This window comes from Toxorhynchites rutilus, chromosome 1 (assembly GCF_029784135.1).
Source record: "Toxorhynchites rutilus septentrionalis strain SRP chromosome 1, ASM2978413v1, whole genome shotgun sequence".
NCBI classification, from domain to species: domain Eukaryota; kingdom Metazoa; phylum Arthropoda; class Insecta; order Diptera; family Culicidae; genus Toxorhynchites; species Toxorhynchites rutilus.
Window position 1 is genome coordinate 26,106,636 of NC_073744.1, and position 18,445 is coordinate 26,125,080.

General features: G+C 37.9%; 2 protein-coding genes across 4 annotated transcripts; one reads left to right on the top strand and one right to left on the bottom strand.

The window, feature by feature from the left end:
* Positions 1 to 10,179: 10,179 nt before the first annotated feature.
* LOC129763040 (uncharacterized) lies at positions 10,180 to 11,294 on the bottom strand. 2 transcript variants are annotated; one of them, XM_055761762.1, is made up of 3 exons: positions 11,102 to 11,294; positions 10,749 to 11,041; positions 10,180 to 10,688 (listed from the first exon to the last, which is right to left on the bottom strand). In XM_055761762.1, exons 1-3 carry the CDS (start codon positions 11,133 to 11,135, stop codon positions 10,671 to 10,673), a joined length of 345 nt encoding a protein of 114 aa, XP_055617737.1. In that variant the 5' UTR covers positions 11,136 to 11,294; the 3' UTR covers positions 10,180 to 10,670. The 2 variants fall into 2 exon arrangements, with proteins under 2 accessions (XP_055617737.1, XP_055617736.1); XM_055761761.1 differs by having other exon boundaries at positions 10,745 to 11,041.
* A 3,541-nt stretch (positions 11,295 to 14,835) lies between these two features.
* Positions 14,836 to 17,946, top strand: LOC129761967 (putative helicase MOV-10). 2 transcript variants are annotated; one of them, XM_055759831.1, is made up of 4 exons: positions 14,836 to 14,969; positions 15,029 to 15,979; positions 16,049 to 16,347; positions 16,407 to 17,946. In XM_055759831.1, the coding sequence occupies exons 1-4, from the start codon at positions 14,961 to 14,963 to the stop codon at positions 17,788 to 17,790; spliced, it is 2,643 nt and encodes an 880-aa protein (XP_055615806.1). In that variant the 5' UTR covers positions 14,836 to 14,960; the 3' UTR covers positions 17,791 to 17,946. The 2 variants fall into 2 exon arrangements, with proteins under 2 accessions (XP_055615806.1, XP_055615807.1); XM_055759832.1 differs by having other exon boundaries at positions 15,032 to 15,979.
* The last annotated feature ends 499 nt before the right edge of the window (positions 17,947 to 18,445 follow it).

Genomic DNA, 18,445 nt, shown 5'->3' on the forward strand with positions numbered 1-18,445 from the left:
ATAACGGAATTCAATTAGTACAATAGTCGGCATATATTGATCATAATTTTAACACCAAACGAAGTCACAGCCTTGAAATGTTTTCTGCGTCTTGATAAAGACTTAATGCATATAATTTAACTTGGCAAAACATTCTTCGACCGGGAAAAGACGGCTTCCCCATTGCGCGGATCCTCTACAATTCCATACCAGCAATTAGTGCAGCGATCGATAACACATTCCATGCTGTTCCGTAAACACGTGCTTAGTACTTATGGAAATTGCATCTTAGTCCTTCTGCCGAGAGCTGGGGCCGTTAGTTGTTGGAGAGGGCCATACCCCATGTGCTGCTACTGAATGGCGGCAAACGCAATGCAGCTCTATTGCAATTCTTTGAAGCACAGCATAGCATTACGAGGCTTCTAGGTTTGGAGGTTAGGGGCGGCTCGAAATCGAGACAGCATTAGTTCAATTTCCGTGTGCCCTCACGTTACGGGTACACATCGCTAACGATAATTACCTCCGAACTAGTTTTGATATCAACCAAGTGAGTGTTGGCAGTACACGGAGTGCGAGTCTGGGACGATTTTCCCTCCCATCATGGCCGGTCCTTCTAGCAGCGAATGGTTTTGCTCTCTGGTAAGTTGTTTTTCCTGTTGCCGTCATCGTTTTTGTCGTAATCATAAAGGGAAATGTACATGAATAACATCGTGGAAAAGTTTGCCATTTCCGCATGCAAATCGCTGTGTTGATTTGTTCATTTTTCGTCCAGAAACTTTCGCTAAAGTTTTAGAACATTAGAAGCAGCAAAAGGAAATTATCATTATCCATGTTGAGTACGGTATATACTTGTTTAGTTGTGAAATGTGGTATGATCTCTGTTTGTCAGTCTCACAGCCAGTGTCTTAGAATATCAGCAAATATTCACGAGTAACGAATATGATTTATTTCAGTGTAAATGACTTTTTTTTCAGCTCGAAACACATTGCCCTCATTATATTGATGACAATAACAAACGAGTTCATTTTGTTCATATCGCTGATGCATGAACAAATTTGCTATAATGAATGAATGCGGCATTGAGTGGGGTTCATAACTTCGCTGTTATTTATACTTTGAAAATCAAAAACAACAAATTGATATTTCTCACATTCGAAACGATATTCGTTCTGGCATTGATTTTGAGCCAAAATTCAAAAATAAAATAAAATTAGTCAGGCTGGATCATTTAGAGAACAGAGCTCAATGAAACGATCTTTGCAAGAAATCGCGCAGGATTTTGTTTGGCGAGACGGTAACAACGGCATCGCGAACGATCCCTAAACACCGTATTGCAATTGAATAACAATTGCTCCTAGACTCGATGGTCAAATGGATTACAACACATCATAATCTTCTTGTTGCCTGCGTTGATTTGGAAGGACTTAAGCATCAGTACAATCCGACCTACATAAACACCCCTATTCTGTATTTCGATCGATTCGAAATATTTCGAACGACTTGATAAAATTCCATTCTGTATTCCGTTCGAGTTGTTTTTGCATTTCTTTCGATCTGTTTCTCTTCGAACATTCAACGTGCAAAACGCTCGAAATAGAGAATGCGAAATTATAATTCGAACGTAATAACGGTTTCGAACGAAATGGAAATCCGTCGGAATAAAGAATAGGGCTTAAAATCCAGCCGCACACAGCTACCTCTGGTTAAAAGTAAACAACAGCTGATATTCATTTGGTTAAAATGAAATTCTGTTCTGGCATTCTGAATAATCAAGATGAAAATGACATTGGGTGGAAAAATAAACATCAAAACATATTGATGAACAAAAATTCATTTGCTCATATTCAATGGTTGCTTGGATCTGTCATTTTGATTTTCGTTTGGAGTATATAGGTTTTCGATGCAACCTAGCCCGAAAATATAAGCTTTTGAGCTGAACGAAGATGATTTTTTTCAACACTGGTTTCAGCCCCCATTCGTTAATAGGGACGATGTGAAAATTGCAACGAATGGGAGCTGAAAAAACGTAGAACAGTCAAACTGACGTCTCTGTGTACTAATTTATGCAGTATCCTATGTGTTTGAATTCTGGAACTAGTTTTAATTAGGTTAAAAATCTGAAATAAGCACATTCAGTACCAAATTAACACTTCTCAAGTATTACTTTGGTATTGAAATTATTGAATTTAGGTGACTTTTTGGTTGACTCTATGATTTTCTGAACGTTAGAATGATTTGGTGGTCCTGTTTTAGTCTGAACTTCAGAATGTTTTGGAAGAACTAGCACATCTAATCTATATCTATAAAAATGTATTTCTGTCTGTCTGCCTGTCTGATTTTTATGGACTCGGAAACTACTGAACCGATCGACATAACAATTGGTATGTAGGGATTTTTGGGGTCGGGATGGTTCTTATGATAGTTCGAGACCCCTTCCCCTCATTAAGAGGAGGCTGCCATACAAATGAAACACAAATTTATGCATTACTCGAGAATTAATCAAACAAACGAAACCAAATTTGGCATGTGGAGGTTCTAGGGTGCAATAAATGTTTCTAGGGTGGTAAGACACTCCTACCCCCTCTCTAGGTGTGGGGGGGAGCTGCTATACAAATGAAACAAAAGTTTATGAATAACTCGAAATCTGATCAAGCAAATAGAGCCAAATTTGGCACGTGAAGGTTTTAGGGGGCGAGAAACGTTTCTATGGTAAACAGACACTCCTCCGCCCTTTCTAAGCGGGAGCTATCATACAAATGAAGCATAAATGTCTGCATAACTCAAGAACTAATCAAGCAATCAGAACAAAATTTGGCATGTGGAGGTTTTTGATGGCAAGAAACGTTTCTAAGATGGTTTGACAATCCTCCCCCTCTCTACAGGAGAGGGGGGCTGAGTAACTCAATAATTAATCAAGCAAATGGAATCAAACACATAAACATATAAAACATATAAAAACATATAAAAGTTTTAGGGATCGATAAACGATTCTATGGTGGTTCGACACTCCTCCCTTCTCTCTAAGGGGAGGCTGCCATACAAATGAAGCATAAATTTCTGCATAACTCAAGAACTAATCAAACAAACACAACAAAATTTGGCATATGTAGGTTTTAGGAGGCAAGGGACGTTTCTAAGGTGGCCTCACAGTAAGGGGGTGAGGTGGGGTTAGCATAACTCGAGAACTAATCAGGCAAATGGAGCAAAATTTGGTATGTGAGGGTTTTTGGGTACGAGAAATATTTCTATGATGGTATGACACCTCTCCATCATCTGGAACAGAGAGGGGATCCCATAAAAATAATACACATATTTCAACCAAACATATTCCATCCAAACATGACAATTGAAAATTTTCGGAAAACTCTGAATAAAAATGGGAAAATTCGAGAATACTCAATTCGCATATGTTCTACAATGACAAGCGTTGTTACTCTATTTGATGTTTGCGCTAACGAGATTTGTCTTCGTTCGAAAGTGGAAATGGATTTGAATGTGATAAAACGCACTCCTATATCGTCTTCTATATATAAAATGGATCGCCGAATGTGTCGATAAGAGCAAAACTCGAGAAAGGAATTGTCCGATTTAGGGATGTCTTTATTCTATCATATTTTTAGTATCAAACATTCATTCCATGTAACGGAGAAACATGTTATTCGCAAGTGGTTGAAAAATCTTGAACGAAAATTGTGTCTGAAAATAATCTGATATTATAATGACGAGTTTTAGTAGAAGTACTAGGAATTTCATAGTAAAAGGTAATTTTAAAGGGTCGATTAGCAGATCAATCAATGAAGAGTTCTGCGATTGGACCCATGAACGTGCGCTTAGTAAGAATACGTGGATGTGATAACGAAAAATAAATTTTGAGCGGGACAAAGTTTGCCGGGTCAGCTAGTATTTATATAAATCTAAAGACAATGTAGCACGTTGAGTTTATTTTACATGAAATGGGTAATATTGAAGCACACGTATAAATAATTTGGATAAAACTGGATATTTAAAATAAACTGGAAGATTTTAGGATATAACTGTTTGAATGGATCGTGAAAAAAGAACTGGAAGAATTCAGTTTAAACTGGAACATTGGCAACGTTGCATACATTGAATTGAATAGTGCCCATGGTGCCCTTGCTACGCACACAAGCAGAGCATGTGTTGGGCACACATCGCTTGTTTACATTCGTAGTTTCTATGCAGCAGAACCGGATTTATTATCAATCGGCGTTCTTGTAAATGATTTAAATATAGTTGCGGTCTTTCTAGTAGCAGGAAACTTTTCATAGAACTAAAATGAACTTTATGAAACTGTTAGGCAAGCTATTTCATGAACAAGAGTTTTTGTGTGACGCATACAGGTGAACTTCGATATAACGTACATTTCACTTTCAAAATTGTACGTTGTATCGAATTGTACGTTATATCGAAGCATAATAAAGTACTCACAAACGTAGTCTATAATACATTATTGTGTTGCTGTTTTAGTCAAGTTAATGAATAACTTCAATCAGAAGACGAAGCCAGCCTTTCTCATGATGTTTCCCTTCGTACTGTTGATTACGTACATTTAGAATCTGGAATCACAAAACCAGCTGTATTTCGAGATTGATTGAAGGTACAAAACTTGTTTTAGCATCACAATACAGATAATTCATTGTTCTATCAGAAAAAAATATTGAAAAAAAATTTCCTTTACACTTTAAAAAGGTGTACGTTATATCGAGGTAAAATGTGCGTTATATCGAGTGACGTTACTACAATTTACTTGCACCTATTTTGCGATGCTCACTGAGTGACTTTTCCACTAGATTTGAATCGAAAAATTGGCAGAAAAGGATTATCAACATTTTCACACCTAGATAAAAATCTCGTGTGCCTGCCTCGAAATGACATTTGGTGCTGTCGGGCGAAGTTGTGCTCCTGGTGTTAAAATTTTAATCTTCGTAATATGGCACGTAGATCAATTAGTGATGAAGAACTGTTTCACATAAATATCGCTACTAAAGTCATCCAATCAATTAATTCATTTGTTGCACACAGCTCGCAATGATTGTGTGAGATATGAGGCTGAATAGGGCAAAGCGCATTGTCTCTTCTACGTGATGTGCGAGACTTCAGCAGGCGTAACCAAATGTCACTTTGAGGCAGGTACACGAGAAAGTCTCGCGAGCACTAATGCACGAGCATCTCTTCGTGCACACAACACATGTGCATCGTTTGCATCGAAATGTGATGAGGCATTTCCTGAACACATCACAAAATTTTACGTACGAGAAGAGAAAGAGCCAATCCCAAACTCGCGTGCTAAAGCCCGGTCTCATCGCTTGCACATGGAAGGGCTGTGAGGAAGAAAAAATAGATACTCGTCTCTCGAAATTTCTGCGCGCACAGGAAGTCTGCTCGCTCGGCTGCCTTCTACCTCGCTCATTTGTTGCAAACAGCTCCCAATGACTTTGTGAGATGCGAGACTGGATAACGCAAAGCACACTGTCTCTTTTGCGTGCTGTGCGAGATCTCGGAAAGTCTACTGGCAGCTGATCGGAAGCAAAAACTGCCATATCCTAACACTGATAATATCGTTGTTTTGTAGAGCTTAAAGAGGTCTCCTGGATGGGCTTTGCTGGCTTTTCTGTTTCACATACGCAATGTGTCTTCCCCAGGTACATTTAGAACCAAAATATACACCTAGGTTTTTGGAAAGCATACAGTGTCTGATCGTTTTGCCGGAAAGGTGAAGCTGGAATTGGGCGGGATCGTGCTTCCTAGAAACTACGACCATTTCGGTTTTCTCCGTAGAGAAATCGATATCCAGCTTGAGAGCCCACGTGAACACGTTGTGTAAGGTATTTTGCAACGAATTTTGCAGAACAACAGGATCAGTACCCGTGAAGGAAATAACTTCATCGTATGCAAGTTGTCTCAGTGTGCAGTCTCTAGTAAGACAATCATCCGTATCATTGATGTAAAAACTGTACAAGTACCAACTGTACAGCTGTAGGCAGGAGCCTTGCGGTAGGCCCATAAAACTGTAACGAGAAGATTTTGAGCTGCCATGAGAGAAATTCATGTGATTCTCTGACAGTAAATTGTACAGGAAATTATTCAGAATTGGTGAAAGTCCACGATTATGCAGCTTCTTTGAGAGAATTTCCATGGAAACTAAATCAAATGCCCTGGATGGATACATGACTTGGTTGTTTTCAATCTCGAAAAAGGCCTCAAGGTATCCAGACCTGGAAAAACAAAAAATGTACCAATATTCTTTAAAGGACAACACAGTGAAATTTTAACGAAAAGAATAAATTACCTGAACGTTACCATGAGGACCCAATGCACCACTGAGCTTCCGATCTAATTCGTACACTCCACAAATCCTTAGTGTTCCAGCTTGCTCTTTATTTGACACCTAACCGCATGCAACCCGACATGTTTTGTTTAAATTCGAGGAAAACTTTTCGCAAGCTTTATCGATAAAATGTGGTTCCGTACATATTCCTTAAGAGGGTATTCTAGTGCGAATTTCGGACGTTTTTACGAGCTCCGTAAAAATAAAACAAAGACTATTTTTACTGTTCATTATATCGTTATTCGTTCATCTATCTTTTAACAATAAAATAAAAATAGCTAAAAATAATTATATTCATAACTAGAATACCCAGCAAACATAAAATCGTATAATTTTGCATGTGCCAAGTCTTACAAGAAATCCGAATAAATCATAATCGCATATAATATCAATCAAAGTATGTATCGTGTATATTTGAAATCGCATAAAATGTAAAAACTCGATTTTAAATACTATTATCAAATTAAGTCGCAATTCAGTATAATAAACATAAATTTTATGATGTACATTGTCGTAAAATATATTTAATCCGGATCATATTCGTATATTACGCTGATGCAGTTTGTGTGTCGTATAAACGTATAATTTAAATCGATTCAATACTGTAGTAAATCGAGTTGCATGCTGAAGAAAATCATGAAACAGTAAATCTTATTAGCTCCTAATAAAGAACATATTACATCATATTGAAATGTCAATGAAATGCTGATGCACTTTTAACCGCTGTTGAATTAAATTCAGATAGCCGCGCGAGATAGCTGGTGGATGAAAATCCACACGACCGGAGTTCGAACCCACATCGGAGCAGTTTTCACCAAACATCAATCTGTGCCATTTTAAACATTCATATTCCACTCCCAACACAAGTCAATCAAACAATTATTATTTTTACAAACATGAATACTCATATATAAAAATGGCAATTCGTGAGGCTATAATAAACATTTCTCGCTTAACTTTTGAAAAGTTCCTATGTAACAAAAGTAAACAAATCGAGTTAATGGATGCACGCTCTTAGTTTTCAATCATTGAATGCATTACAGAAACAATCGTTCATGTATCTATCTTCTTCGTCTTTTTATCGCCGATACAAAAATATCCAATGTGCAGATTCGTATTTTAAGCACTCGGCTGTTACTTCGGACGCCACTTTCCTCCGACGCTCGGAACGTCCGAAGTAACAAAGCAGTCAAAACAACACAAAGTCGTACTTCGGTCGTTTTGGGTTTTTGTTTCTTACAGGCGTTGTTAGCGATTTCAGTGCAATTCAACGAGTGATAACAACAATAATATGTCTTTAGAACGAAATGCTGATATTTGAATTGCTGTTTAGTAGTTAGTTTCAGATTCACATCGTGCAACGTAATATGTCCAATGTGCAAACGCGGCAGTCAAAACGTCCAATGTAACATTTTTCGTTCCTAGGCTTCAAATTTAAGCTTAAATCACTGAACAACAGTTACGATTGGTTCTTCAGAGTTATTCTTGACTGCTAGTGGTGAAAGTAGCGATAGAGATCGATACCTTTCAATACAATTCGCAGATTAATGTTCGGGTCTTCAACTTCGTTTTTCTCGAGTTGACGAAAATTTTACATTGGACCTTTTCAAAAGTTACGCGAGATTTCACGAAAATATTTTGCGCCATTTGTTTTTTTTTTCTATGTCTGTAATAAATCGTATATGAGTATGGCAAAAGTTGTATTTGGTGTTTCGACAATTCATGAATATATTCATATTAGATCGCAATTCAATTTCAACATAATCGCTATTATAGCAAGTCAAAGTTGCATATTCATCCAAACAAATTCGGTAAGCATTTGCCATGTATGTATATGGCCTCCACTTTTGCATGCATATGCCAACCAAATTTTAGGACATATGATGTTATATATACGCTTGTTATGCGATTTAATGTTTGCTGGGTAGTTAAGAACAAATAAAGTGAGAGGGTTCAACAAAAAGTTGTGCCATGGCGTACACAATTTCTGGTTATCTGAAACAAACAAAAAATCGAGCAGTTTCTGAATCAGTAAAGATGCCGCATGAACCTCAAACATGTGTTTGACATGTTTTTTTTTTTGACAAAATGGTAGCCGTTCGAAAAACAAAATGCGGTTTAACGTTTTTTCTTACGTTTCCCAATTTTTTAAAAATAGTAAAATTTTAAAATTATTTTTAGGGGTTCATGCGATAGAGAGATGCCCGCAGATAGTATCCATATGAATTCGACATGAATCGGTTCAGTAGAACTTGAGATTTCGTGTACGTCAGTTTAAAACCCCGTTTGAAATTCATTGTAGTGGCCGTACCAGGTTAGATACCGCGTCACTAACATGACTCTAACTCGATAAATAATGGGATTTTCGATTAGTTCTTTCTAAGATATATTCTTGAAGGCTTAAACTACAGAAATATGAAGGAAACATTTTTTGATTTTTTTTCAAATTCAGAATACTGGCTTAATGCGCACTACCATATCATACTGGAAATCATCAGCAGCGATTGATAAACTTGATCGTCCATGTAACTTTATGTCAATAAAATTCCAGGAGGAGCGTCTATTTGTTCGACATTTTTGACGACCAAAATTCACGCGCTTTCCGAATAAAAACACTGAAAAAGTTATGACTTTATGGTTAGTTTTTTCCTCGAGTTCATCTCTGTGAGAAAAAAAACAACCGAAGAAACGGGTTTGAATCGACAAAATTAATGATTTTTTAAGATTTCTCGCGTAACTTTTCAAAAGGTCCAATGTAAAATTTTCGTGGAGGATGACGGCGCCAGTGGTTGTATGGTTAGCGTAACAGCCTCACAATCCGATCGGCCTGGGTTCAATCCCAGCTGGCGTCGTTGGGATTTTCTGAGGCGAAAAATCTCTGGTTACGTCTTCCTTCGGAGCGGAAGTAAAAGAAGTTGGCCCGGCTCATGAGTTGTTGAGTCTGATAGGTAGGAACAGGTGGAGTCGCCTCCCTGATGTCGGTGATTGACACTAAAGTGGCGGAAATAGGCCGACGAAAAATAAGCGAAGATAAAAAAAAAAATAAAAAAAAATTTTCGTCAACTCGAGAAAAACGAAGTTGAAGACCCGAACATTAATCTGCAAATTGTATTGAAAGGTATCGATCTCTATCGCTACTTTCACCACTAGCAGTCAAGAATAACTCTGAAAAACCAATCGTAACTGTTGTTCAGTGATTTAAGCTTAAATTTGAAGCCTAGGAACGAAAAATGTTACATTGGACGTTTTGACTGCCGCGTTTGCACATTGGACATATTACGTTGCATGATGCGAATCTGAAACTAATTACTAAACAGCAATTCAAATATCAGCATTTCGTTCTAAAGACATATTAATGTTGTTATCACTCGTTGAATTGCACTGAAATCGCTAACAACGCCTGTAAGAAACAAAAACCCAAAACGACCGAAGTACGACTTTGTGTTGTTTTGACTGCTTTGTTACTTCGGACGTTCCGAGCGTCGGAGGAAAGTGGCGTCCGAAGTAACAGCCGAGTGCTTAAAATACGAATCTGCACATTGGATATTTTTTGTATCGGCGATAAAAAGATGAAGAAGATAAATACATGAACGATTGTTTCTGTAATGCATTCCATGATTGAAAACTAAGAGCGTGCATCCATTAACTCGATTTGTTTACTTTTGTTACATAGGACCTTTTCAAAAGTTAAGCGAGATTTCATGAACGAAATGCCGTGATTTTGCACGCTATTTTATCTGGGTGAGTAATTTTCGTGTTCGGTACAAAACATCTGGCGCACCTGTAGTATATACCAAGATGCTAAACTATAGGTGTTTCGTTCTTGACACTTTCATGATAATACGTGAGACGAGTAGCGAGACGTAGCTTTCTGAATTATTTACTTTTTGTTTGGTTGTGTGGTTATGGTTTCATATCAACTCGCTGAGGAAAACAACTGAAGGAAGAAATAAACAAATATATATTCGTGAAAAATAGTGTACTATAGCTGCAATAAGGTATTTATATTATATATTATAACCGCTCCATGTAATGTAATTCAACATACACATACTCTTTACAGATACACAGGACGCACCACGATTGATATGAGGTACAGACTAGGGGGCGTCGCTGATCAATGGTCAGTTACACTCCAATAGGAAGTATCACGTGTGCGGAAGTACTCTCGGCATACAAAGCAGCAGCGCAAAGAGGGGTCCAAATTATGTTTCAGCATACGTTCCACCGTAGCCACATAACGAATTTCTGATAGAATTCGATTCGCCACTACCATCTCTTTAATTTCCTTCAAAACTTTGTCGTTTTGTAAAATTGCATCCAGCATACGCAGGAATTTGTTTTACTTTTTGGAAGTCAACTTTGAAAAATCAACAAATATAATCATTCTTTAGCGGAATAAATATAATAACCGACCTACCAGCGTGATTGTTCTGTTCGTGCTGCTCCAGTAGGTTTGTAACCGCTCCATGTTGAATTTAAAATGATTTGGTCGATTACCATTGGCATGCTGTTGGATTGGCTCATTACGTGTTATCAAATCGTGGTTCATCAGCACCCAGCCCAACTCGTCCATTTTGACACGAGTCTTGCGGCGCAGTTTTATCTCTTCGAAAAGTTTCTCGCGTAGTTTCCGTTTGATGATGCCTCCGTCCTTGATCAGATTGTGCCGATAAATACGTACCACGTACGATTCTATTTCATGCTTTTGCCCTGGTGATAAAACAAAAAAAAATTAACACTCTCTTTTAAATGCTCAATAAAACCACATACGATTAAAACGCTGCTTGCTTGGAAAGAAAGGCATTGATTGCGCGGCTAGAAGGTAAAATATACTCAAAACATCCTTCTGCACTGTTTTTAATTCGACCGCTGATTGTAGATATTTGAAAACGTAGAAGCAATTATGAGAAATTGTTATACGAAAAAATCCACAAAATTACCTGCCTACAGTAAGGCGTGAGCAGCTATTTTGCCAACGAATGCATTTGACATCAAAAGATATGATTTGTTTTGTAAACAAAATTGTTTTTTCACGAGCAATGGCCGAACAGCAATTTTGACATTGCGGTCCACCTATAGTATAACGCCTTGGTACACTGAGAGGAAAATTTAGTAAATATGACGAATTTTTTGGTTCATGTTACCAATTCTCTAGTCATTTTCTACCCTACTAATCATTGGTACATGTTACGAAAGAAAAATGGTAGGAAAAAAAAATAGTGGGTTATATCTATGATATAACCGCAAGGTTCACGTGGAACTACCTTAGCTTAGCAATCATTCGTTTGTATTGATTAAATTCTTGATTGAATGAAACAGTTTCCAAATTCAATTGAGTTCAATATATTTGCTCTGTGAGTGAAAAAAATGAACAAATGCCGTGTAAAGTCAATTCATTTATTGTGATTGATTGTTCTTCGTTACAAGTAAATTTAATGACGGACCTTTTACGTTTGGTATGATGACTAGAACAAAATATATGTACGGAAGAATTATCAAACGTTTGATGAACCAGCCTAAGGCTGAAAATCTTTCCAATAAAGACAAAAAAAAATTATCAAACGATTATTTTATTTTACATTTCCGTCTGAAGTTTACATCCCAAAAGTGTACATACTTCTCGAATCTCGAATTTGCTTGAAACTGGGAAGTTCATTCGCTTCTAGTGTCTGCACGATTTTCCCAGGTTCCTAAGTTTAGAAGATCATGTTAGGACAGACATATTCCACTCTGCACAAAGGCAATCGAGGACAAAAGTACTCGCAGTTTGCATTTATTTGCAGAGCCGATTTCCCCAGAAACCTCGGTTTTGAAGTCTGTGTTAGGGAAACACATTTCAATCGGAACAAAAATACCCCCGATTTGTATGAATTTGCAATGCCGATTTCCCCTAGGCTGCTTGGTTTTGATGGCTGTGTTAGGGAAACCGTAAATCGGGCCAATCAAAACGATGCAGTTAGGGCGTTTAGATAACGCCTAATATTTTACAGTTATTCAATTGTTTATCTAATGAAAAACAACATTTTGTTAGTTGCGATAGATGCGTAGAAATATTCCCTATCAAGTGATGCAAACATCTCTCCTATCCAGTACGAAATGTTCGAGCTATAAGCATTCGAAATCTTTCATTTTTTCTTGCATGTTCTGTGTTTAGGTTTTCATTTTACCCTCCATATATTCCGGTTAGACGTAGTCCCACGTCAAAAATGTCAAACAAACTGCGATTTGTTGGTCCAACATTGGTGCAATATCAGTGAAAATGTTGCTTCTCATTTGTGATGGATACCTATCAGGGATTATGAAAATATTTTTTAATAATTATTTTTAATTCAAAAAATGTATTTGATTACATTTAACTCCACATACTTAGAATACATTATACTAATAACATATAACTATATAAACATATAACATTATACTAATAATATATAACTATTCTATAAACAGTATCAATTATTCTACAATATAAAAATTATCATTGTGAATAATAATAACAGTACTTAATAACATCAATTATTCTATGAGCAGCGTACAAGGGGAAAATTACTATCGCAGCCTCAACCACATCGATTTCATATGCATTTCCAAAGTCTCGAGTACTCGAAAAAGTTTCCGTTCCTCTTCCTGCTGCATCGCTCTGATTTGCATTATTTAGGGACGGAGATAGCTGATTAACAGAGTGTCGGTAGCACAGCACGTTTCATCCGTATTTTGTGTTATATATATATATATATATATATATATATATATATATATATATATATATATATATATATATATATATATATATATATATATATATATATATATATATATATATATATATATATATATATATATATATATATATATATATATATAAATAATGCAAATCAGAGCGATGCAGCAGGAAGAGGAACGGAAACTTTTTCGAGTACTCGAGACTTTGGAAATGCATATGAAATCGATGTGGTTGAGGCTGCGATAGTAATTTTCCCCTTGTACGCTGCTCATAGAATAATTGATGTTATTAAGTACTGTTATTATTATTCACAATGATAATTTTTATATTGTAGAATAATTGATACTGTTTATAGAATAGTTATATATTATTAGTATAATGTTATATGCTTATATAGTTATATGTTATTAGTATAATGTATTCTAAGTATGTGGAGTTAAATGTAATCAAATACATTTTTTGAATTAAAAATAATTATTAAAAAATATTTTCATAATCCCTGATAGGTAACCATCACAAATGAGAAGCAACATTTTCACTGATATTGCACCAATGTTGGACCAACAAATCGCAGTTTGTTTGACATTTTTTCCTACCATTTTTCTTTCGTAACATGTACCAATGATTAGTAGGGTAGAAAATGACTAGAGAATTGGTAACATGTATATAACACAAAATACGGATGAAACGTGCTGTGCTACCGACACTCTGTTAATCAGCTATCTCCGTCCCTAAATAATGCAAATCAGAGCGATGCAGCAGGAAGAGGAACGGAAACTTTTTCGAGTACTCGAGACTTTGGAAATGCATATGAAATCGATGTGGTTGAGGCTGCGATAGTAATTTTCCCCTTGTACGCTGCTCATAGAATAATTGATGTTATTAAGTACTGTTATTATTATTCACAATGATAATTTTTATATTGTAGAATAATTGATACTGTTTATAGAATAGTTATATATTATTAGTATAATGTTATATGCTTATATAGTTATATGTTATTAGTATAATGTATTCTAAGTATGTGGAGTTAAATGTAATCAAATACATTTTTTGAATTAAAAATAATTATTAAAAAATATTTTCATAATCCCTGATAGGTAACCATCACAAATGAGAAGCAACATTTTCACTGATATTGCACCAATGTTGGACCAACAAATCGCAGTTTGTTTGACATTTTTTCCTACCATTTTTCTTTCGTAACATGTACCAATGATTAGTAGGGTAGAAAATGACTAGAGAATTGGTAACATGTACCAAAAAATTCGTCATATTTACTAAATTTTCCTCTCAGTGTATCAAGCTACGTTGGGCTTCTGTCAGTTCAATTCGCGTTGACGGCGGAATGGTGTCGACATCTGGATACGATATTAGTTTCTATGAGGTCAACTATTCTCTATCAGATTAGTCGACCCTAAGGCAGTTTTAAATTGCTAAAATTTGAATGAAATTTTTTTCTTTGCGTTATTTGCCTTCTATAAGTACGCTGTTCTGACCCCAATTTAAACTATTTTCTATCAATTTTCAGATATTCTCACCAAAACTTGCCATTATAATACAAAATTATCTTTAAACACAATTTGTGTATGATATTTTTTTACTACTTGCAAGCAAAAGTGATTTTAGTTTACCTAGAGTACTAATTTGGTTTGGTAAAAATAATTTTCATTCATAATTTTTATTTTAAAAGCACGTTTATGTCTTTTGCAAACCCATATTGTCATGCCTGCTCCCCCATTTCGTAATACGAAGCTCAATGCCGTCAATGCGGATACGGGTTCAATTTAAACGTCACGTACGTAGTTGTCACAATATATTATAAAATGTGCTTGTTTGACGAAGATTATCTATAAAGATTTTCACGAAATAGTACCCGTTTCGTGAGATATAAAATTTAAAGGAACTATGAATATGGTAATAGCGAGATCATGTTGATCTCACTGAGGGAAACCAATATAATACATTCATTCCAGCAGATCACCAATGGCCATCTCGAAATACAGTCTCAAAAACTTAAGCGGTCGCCTGCCACAGATTACTTCCCAAAAGCACCAAATGATGAAAAAAGCGTCCGACAGATGAAGGAACTTTCGCAACCCAAATCCAAGCAGAATCACTGGAAACTTCGACACATTCGCACGTTCACACGCAACTATCAGGAGCTTGAATATACGCCCCGATCCTGCTACATTTGTCGGCTAAACTTCGCCGATGACGCCCGGTTTCGAGCCCATCGGGAACGGCATGGCAGCGAGTTCCGTACCATACGCCAGCTGGACGACTGCATCGAGGATGAGGCCATGTTCCATTTGCGGTTAGACTTCAGACCAGACTTTGCCAAAACACTGGTATACGTGAGGAACGTTTCACCCCATCCGATTTCGATCCTTACCATGGCTTATCTTCATCTGGCCAATGGCGAACTGATGACATTGTTCGAAAGTGAGCTGCGCATTCCATGGGGATCGTTCCAGACGTTTTCGTTCCACAGTTCGTACCTTTCGAAAGTGGGGCGTAATTTTGCTTTGATCCTCATCGGCCGGCTGGAAAAGGGGATCGAGGTGGTGGAGCAGTATTATCTGCAGGTTAGCGAGCTGAGTCACTATTCCAAGGACCAGCTTGGTGTGAAGAAGCCACCGATCCACTGCGCCATGTTGAACAGCTATCCTGTGCCGGCAATTGTGCAGGATTTGTACAAAGCTGATTTCTCAGCGAATGGTGCTGCGCGCATCAAAGGGGCCACGCAGCTGCTGGATAAGCTGCAGTTGTACAAGGATGAGGGTTTGAATCCTCAGAATTATATCGATTATTTGAACGTGTTGAATCAGATCGAGGATTTTGATCTGCAGGTTGAGTACACGAAGTATAGGATCAACAAAGCAAAATTGGTTCCTGGAATTACCGAAAAGTTTTACCGGCTTACGGTAGGGAATGTTGGATGTGATGAGCGGAGTGGTTCATCTGAAAATGTTTTTCGTTTGTTTCCTTGACAGGTCGATCAATTTGAGACTGCTCCGACGTTGCTGGATGAGGAGTGCGGAGTGAAGATCATCATACCAAGTGAATTTGAAGAAAAAAGTTTCGCTGGAACGATTCACAAGATTCACCCCGATTATATGGTGATACACGTCAATAAACCGCTGGATCCTGCCCCGTTCTACTTATTGATATTCGAGCTGAATCGGATGAGTTTCCAGCTGGAATATTTCGCTCTCAATATGCTGAATAAGATAGACATCGAGAGATTGCTGTTCCCCACGATGCCGGCGAAGAAAAATATCTACTACGAAGAGTAAAATGTGATGAATCTATGTTGAGGATTTTTTTTCGACTATTATTTTAATCTTGCAGTTTTGCGTGGAGTAGCAAAAACATAACCACAAACAGCGAGCAGATGGCCGCCGTCCGAAACATTGTCAACCGAACGGCTTTTCCTGCGCCCTATATACTTTTCGGTCCCCCCGGAACCGGTAAAACATCCACTCTGGTGGAAGCGATTTACCAGATATGGAAACTCCAGCCCAAGGCTAATGTGCTTGTGTCGGCTTCTTCAAACTTTGCCTGTGACGAGTTCACCAAACGCTTGCTTGAGTTTGTTCCGGCGAGTGACGTGTTTCGTTTCCTGTCGAAAGCCTGCGAGAAAAATGTGCTCACTATAGACGAGGCTGTGATTGGTATCTCAAATCTCGCTTCCGGTACGTATACGGTGCCCTCGTGGCACGATATTTACAACAGTCGGGTGGTAATAGCAACGGTCACAATGTGCGGTCGGTTGTCCCAAGCGAAGATCGACCCGAACCACTTCAGCTACATATTTATCGATGAGGCGGGCAGTACAAAGGAGGTGTCCTCGTTGATACCGATTGCAGGCATCGGAACCAATGGAATGGAGATAACGGCGAGCGTGATACTCTCCGGTGATCCGAAGCAGCTGGGACCAGTGATTCGGTACGGTTATTTGCGGGACACAGTGCAACAAATTTCGATGCTCGAGCGGCTGATGAACCATGACATTTATCGGAGGGATTTGGACACGGGGAAGTACAATACATTGGTGCTATCAAAATTGAAGGACAACTATCGGTCGCATCGTCATATGCTCCAATTTTCCAATTACGCTTTCTACGACGGCGATCTAAGATCGCAAGCGCCGACTGGTGCTACGTGTTGGGCGATCGGATGGTCCGAACTACCCAGGAAGAATTTTCCTTTGTTTTTCCACTCTGTGAGGGGTATTACCGAGAAGGATGCCCATTCCTCCAGTCTATACAATCGACAGGAGGCTGATCAGATAATTTTTTACGTGAGAAATCTCCTCTCCAAAGGGATCCGGGACAAACCCGTTGGGGAGCACGAAATCGGAATCATTTCGCCCTACACCAAGCAGGTTCATCTGATCCAAACGCTGTGTAAGAACAACAACTGGGACCACGTGGAGGTGGGTTCGACCGAGCAGTACCAAGGGCGGGAAAAACCGATAATTTTGATTTCCACCGTCCGCTCCGGGACATCCACGGTGGGATTTCTGTGCAATGAGAAGCGACTGAATGTGGCCATCACACGGGCCCGGGCGCTCATGATTATAGTTGGCAATCCGGACACACTGCAGCTCGATCTGCACTGGTACTCGCTGTTGAAGTACTGTGTGGACAATAATGGCTTCAAGGGCAGCCAGTTTGCGCTGGTGCCGCCGTATAAACAAACCAATCAGGGGAGTTTCCTGAGCAAGTGGTGAATTTGATAGGGAATTTAGACTCTTTTGATTGTTAAAAAGTGTTAATCCAAAAGTATTTATCAACATTTATTTTATAATGTTATATTTTTCAGATGTATTTATGAATTTATTTGATGGAATCGATTCTACTGAATGTAAAATATAAATAAAGTTGAATTTTGCGTTGAACGCAGGCTCTCAACTCGCATATGAGGAAATCCACCTAACGGGTGGTAACTAAAATTTTGAATTTTTTTCGAGGCCCCTATGTTCACCAACAAACAAGCTCGTGGAGGGGATCTGGCGAAATGGTAACATCCATACATTTCACGCTAAAGGTCATGAGTTCAATTCTCACTCCTGACATTCTTCCAAAAAATGGAAGCTAAAAGCACAGCAGCGGAACTCCATACAATTCACTGACTAAAAAGTGTCCACATTTTCAATCCTTGTTTACATGAAGAATACATTTTTGCAGGCAAAGGGTAAATGATCTTGGTTTGTCCAATTTAGGGTGTTTTCACGGAACTAGTTAATGCTAATCGATTTTTCTTCATGAAAATCACATATTATCAATACAAGTTTGAGTTTGTTGAAAAGCCCCAAGTCTCTAGTTACTAATACTACCATGAGGCGTTGAAATTATGATCATGGTTTGTCCAGCTCTGATCATGGT

Bases quoted from the DNA above. Each gene is read 5' to 3' on its own strand.
- LOC129761967 (XM_055759831.1), top strand. The intron at 15,980-16,048 runs GTAGGGAATGTT...TTTCCTTGACAG, and splicing joins AAAAGTTTTACCGGCTTACG to GTCGATCAATTTGAGACTGC. The intron at 16,348-16,406 runs GTAAAATGTGAT...TTAATCTTGCAG, and splicing joins AAAAATATCTACTACGAAGA to TTTTGCGTGGAGTAGCAAAA.
- LOC129763040 (XM_055761761.1), bottom strand. From the start codon at position 11,135: ATGCCTTTCTTTCCAAGCAAGCAGCGTTTTAATC. The intron at 11,042-11,101 runs GTATGTGGTTTT...TTTTATCACCAG, and splicing joins AAGCAAGCAGCGTTTTAATC to GGCAAAAGCATGAAATAGAA. The intron at 10,689-10,744 runs GTCGGTTATTAT...GATTTTTCAAAG, and splicing joins CAGAACAATCACGCTGGTAG to TTGACTTCCAAAAAGTAAAA.